The following is a 3,561-nucleotide window of genomic DNA, read 5'->3' on the forward strand; positions in this document are numbered from 1 at the left end:
GAGAGAGAGAGAGAACCACCGATACCATCAATGAGCCTCTGTCGGCTTTCCTTGCGTGAGGTCACAAGAAGCTTGTGGCTGCTATTGTCAGTCTGATCACGAACTGACCACCTCTACTGCACTCGTGATCGCGAGAGAAGCTGCTTGCGCGCTTATCTCTTGCATGATCCCGACTGAATCCCTGCTACATTTTCCGCACGAATGTTTCGGACGTTCTGTTGAATTTAATTCCCGATCAATGATGTGTTAATATATAAATTACTCCTGAACCTTCAGCAAAAACATAGTAACATCTAAGCTCTGAGACTCCATGAAACTTTCTGATGTTATAATTATTAATTAATTAATTATTAATTAATAAGAAATATGATGTCGAAAAATTAATTAGAAAGCATTTTGAGCGCTTGACATTTTTTGTCACATCTTTTTCGGCACTTAAATCTTAAATGATAAAATAATAAGTATCCGGAAGAGAAAATGCATATGAGTTGATTTTTAAAATTGGTTCTTGTGGTTTAAGCGTATCACGCGAGTTAATTCGCATTCAATCGGGCGGAAAAATCTGATTAGTCACATCGATCAGAGACAAAGTACATATAGAACGATCGACTAGTTTTGCACGAAACAAGATCTCATTTCCAGCTGGCTACGTAGCGGCAGAAATATAAAGAGAAAGAGAGACGTAAAGAAAAAAGTATATAGAGAGAAGGAGACATGCATTGCCGGCAGCGCGCGAGCTGTACCTTTTTCCTCTCTTGTTCGTTCCGCGCGCATGAGAGACGCTCTCGAGCATCTCGATGGAGAGCGGTAACTTTCTAAAGATGACCAACGGTCGCCTACGGGAGACCTCGATTCCGGTCCCTCTGTAGATCGTTGCTCTTGGCCGAGTTCCACGGCGACCTCTTAATCACTGCGATCACCAATTTATCCATCGCGGGATTCTCATTCCCCGCGATTCGTGCACAATCGGGATACATCCGAGAATATTCCAGTGCGCTAACAAGGGACCGGAGTCATACTTTCTAGGCGTCTTAATGAATTCCATGGGATTGCACTGATGATCGATCATGTCGTGCGATGGTATATCACTTCCTCGATCCAACTCAAGACCATTCGTTCATAATTCATTAATTGAATTGTTACCAGGAAACGTGGCGTAAATTATACTTTTTGTATCTTACATCACATAGATATTGACAATACTCTGCGCATGCTGAGACTACGTAATCAGAAAGAATGCTAATTACGGGTATCAAACTACTCGTGCATCAAACGATGTTTAAATGTTTGAACTTATCTGTCAATGGGTACGGTCGCGATGCTGTAAACGCTTTGAAGCGTTTTTTAATTGGTCAGTTTGTAAAATTCTTTCTAATTGAGTCAATTAGCTTAATTATTCGCCCTTTAACATTATCTATTCGTTTAACTGCAAATATAATAAATTAAGGGTCACTTATTATTAACTCTCCTCAGGATTAAATTGTTACTAATTCATTTATACTTTTCATTTTAATTTCCACTCAAAAAGCATTTGTAGCAAGATTTTGACCAATGTCTGCGGCATTTCGAACGAACAATAGAGTGGATTTGCCAGCTAAATAACTTTATTCAACGAATGTTCCATACGTGTGTAACGGATCGCATGGACTTTGTTACGGTATTTCCGGTGCAGTTTTATGTGTCAAATTCCGACTGTATATATGTGTGTGTATATATACATATATATATATATATATATATATATATATATGTACACGTTGGGAAAAGTGCGATAAAGATCTGCACGAGCGACAAAGAACAATCCCTCGACACTCGAGGAATACATCATCAGAAATACAAATGCGAGTTTAAAGAACCGTAAGCGAGAAGAAGTCTGGGAATTTGTTCCCAGATCCAACAATTATCATATGTTATGGTTATACAAAATTAAATAATTAATTAATTTAATTGACAATATTTATCAAAATTTTAATATTGCAAACAAAAATGTAAAAAGAATTGAAATGTCGAATAAATCATAATATGCAATAATACATTTGTAGTAATGCATCAAATAAATTAGAATGATAAAATTTTTCATTTGTCTCTCTCGGAATATTTCAACGTGTTTCGATTTTCTTTGCTGATATCACAAAGAAAAATTAACATTAATCGGAAAAATTCCGCAAAGCTTAAGAATTTCTATGAAACTTTACAAAGTCTCTAAAGTGAGACTATTTGTGGGAGATCTTGTCGTTATGTACGCAATTTTCCACATGACCGTGAAAGTAGAGGCAGGAATCTCGGCATTTGCTGACTTGCGCGACAGGGTCGTCCATCAAACATTAAACGAAGTTTATCTTCTTCCGGCGGTGATTTTTCCGAATGACATGACACAAATTCATCGTGATTTTCTCCACAATAGCGGAGAAAAAATTGCAGTCACATTTTGTATAAACAGGAAAAAAATCAAAAAGTCAACTATTATTTTTAATCAAAAAAGATCTATAATACTTATTTTAATGTATTCATTATTATTATTTTATAATCATTATGTCATTTTTAATAATTTAATCATTAGAATAATTTAACCGTTATTGAAGATTTTTGTTTGTTTTCAGATGGTATCCAAATGGATTCTGATTCAAACAGTATCGTCCATTATCCAAATGTACAACGTATTTTTGTGGAAAAGGTAATTAGCACATTTATTATCTCCTATAGCGAACAATTATTTGATAATTATTAGTATTTGGTAATAATGAATTACCTATATAAGATTATCTTAGGATATAGATAAAATTATTAATAAATAATCATTTGCTTCAATAAATAATGGTTTTATTTTAATTAGGAAATTGAATGAAGCATATTATATTGTCATTAATCTCTCGCTTGTTTTCTTGATGTTATTTTTCTTGTTAAATTATTAAAATTGAGATCGGTTGTACAACTATTTGCATACATCACTAAACGATCTTCTTAAAGATCTATTCGTTACATATATTTCTTAAACCAGTAAATTATTCAAGACTTTGACCTGTTTGCATTACTAGTACTGTTATATTTGTATGATGTATCAAAATAAAATCGAGTTAAATAAGAAATATAAAACAAAGAGATCAAGATAATATATGAATCGTGTTATAAAAGAATCTTCAATGATTTTCTATTGCACTTTACTTACAGTGAGTACAAAAAGTACAATGAGTTACAAAAAGTATTCGTGCAGAGAAAATATTTTTTTTTAATTTTATTTAAAAAAATTAAATATTATCTAGCGAGAAATGAGTCATCGAATTGATATCGAATCAATATCGATACAATGATTTCAACATCAATTTGACGTCAATTCGACGTTTAATGATCATTTCTTGCTGAGTAATTAACAATTTATTCATAAAGAATAAAATAGACTATATGTTTCTTAAAATTATATATACCAAAAAAAGATATGTATTAATTATAGAAAATATCGTCTGAAAAATAAGCGAAAATTAAAAATTCCGTTGTTTGGATACTTAAAAAGTATTCGTACAGTCGAGAAATTTAGCTTCTAATGTCAGAAATACATGCGAAGCT

General features: G+C 32.9%; 1 protein-coding gene across 1 annotated transcript in view; it reads left to right on the plus strand.

Annotated features, from left to right (window-relative positions):
• Nucleotides 1-3,561, plus strand: part of LOC105617546 (heparan sulfate 2-O-sulfotransferase pipe) — a 35,303-nt gene that overhangs the window by 24,313 nt on the left and 7,429 nt on the right. Inside the window, exon 3 of the mRNA XM_012199102.1 lies at nt 2,601-2,674. Within this exon, the coding sequence (XP_012054492.1) occupies nt 2,601-2,674 (74 nt within the window). The remainder of the gene's footprint in view (nt 1-2,600; nt 2,675-3,561) is intronic.

This window comes from Atta cephalotes, assembly GCF_000143395.1.
Source record: "Atta cephalotes unplaced genomic scaffold scaffold00013, whole genome shotgun sequence".
NCBI lineage: Eukaryota > Metazoa > Arthropoda > Insecta > Hymenoptera > Formicidae > Atta > Atta cephalotes.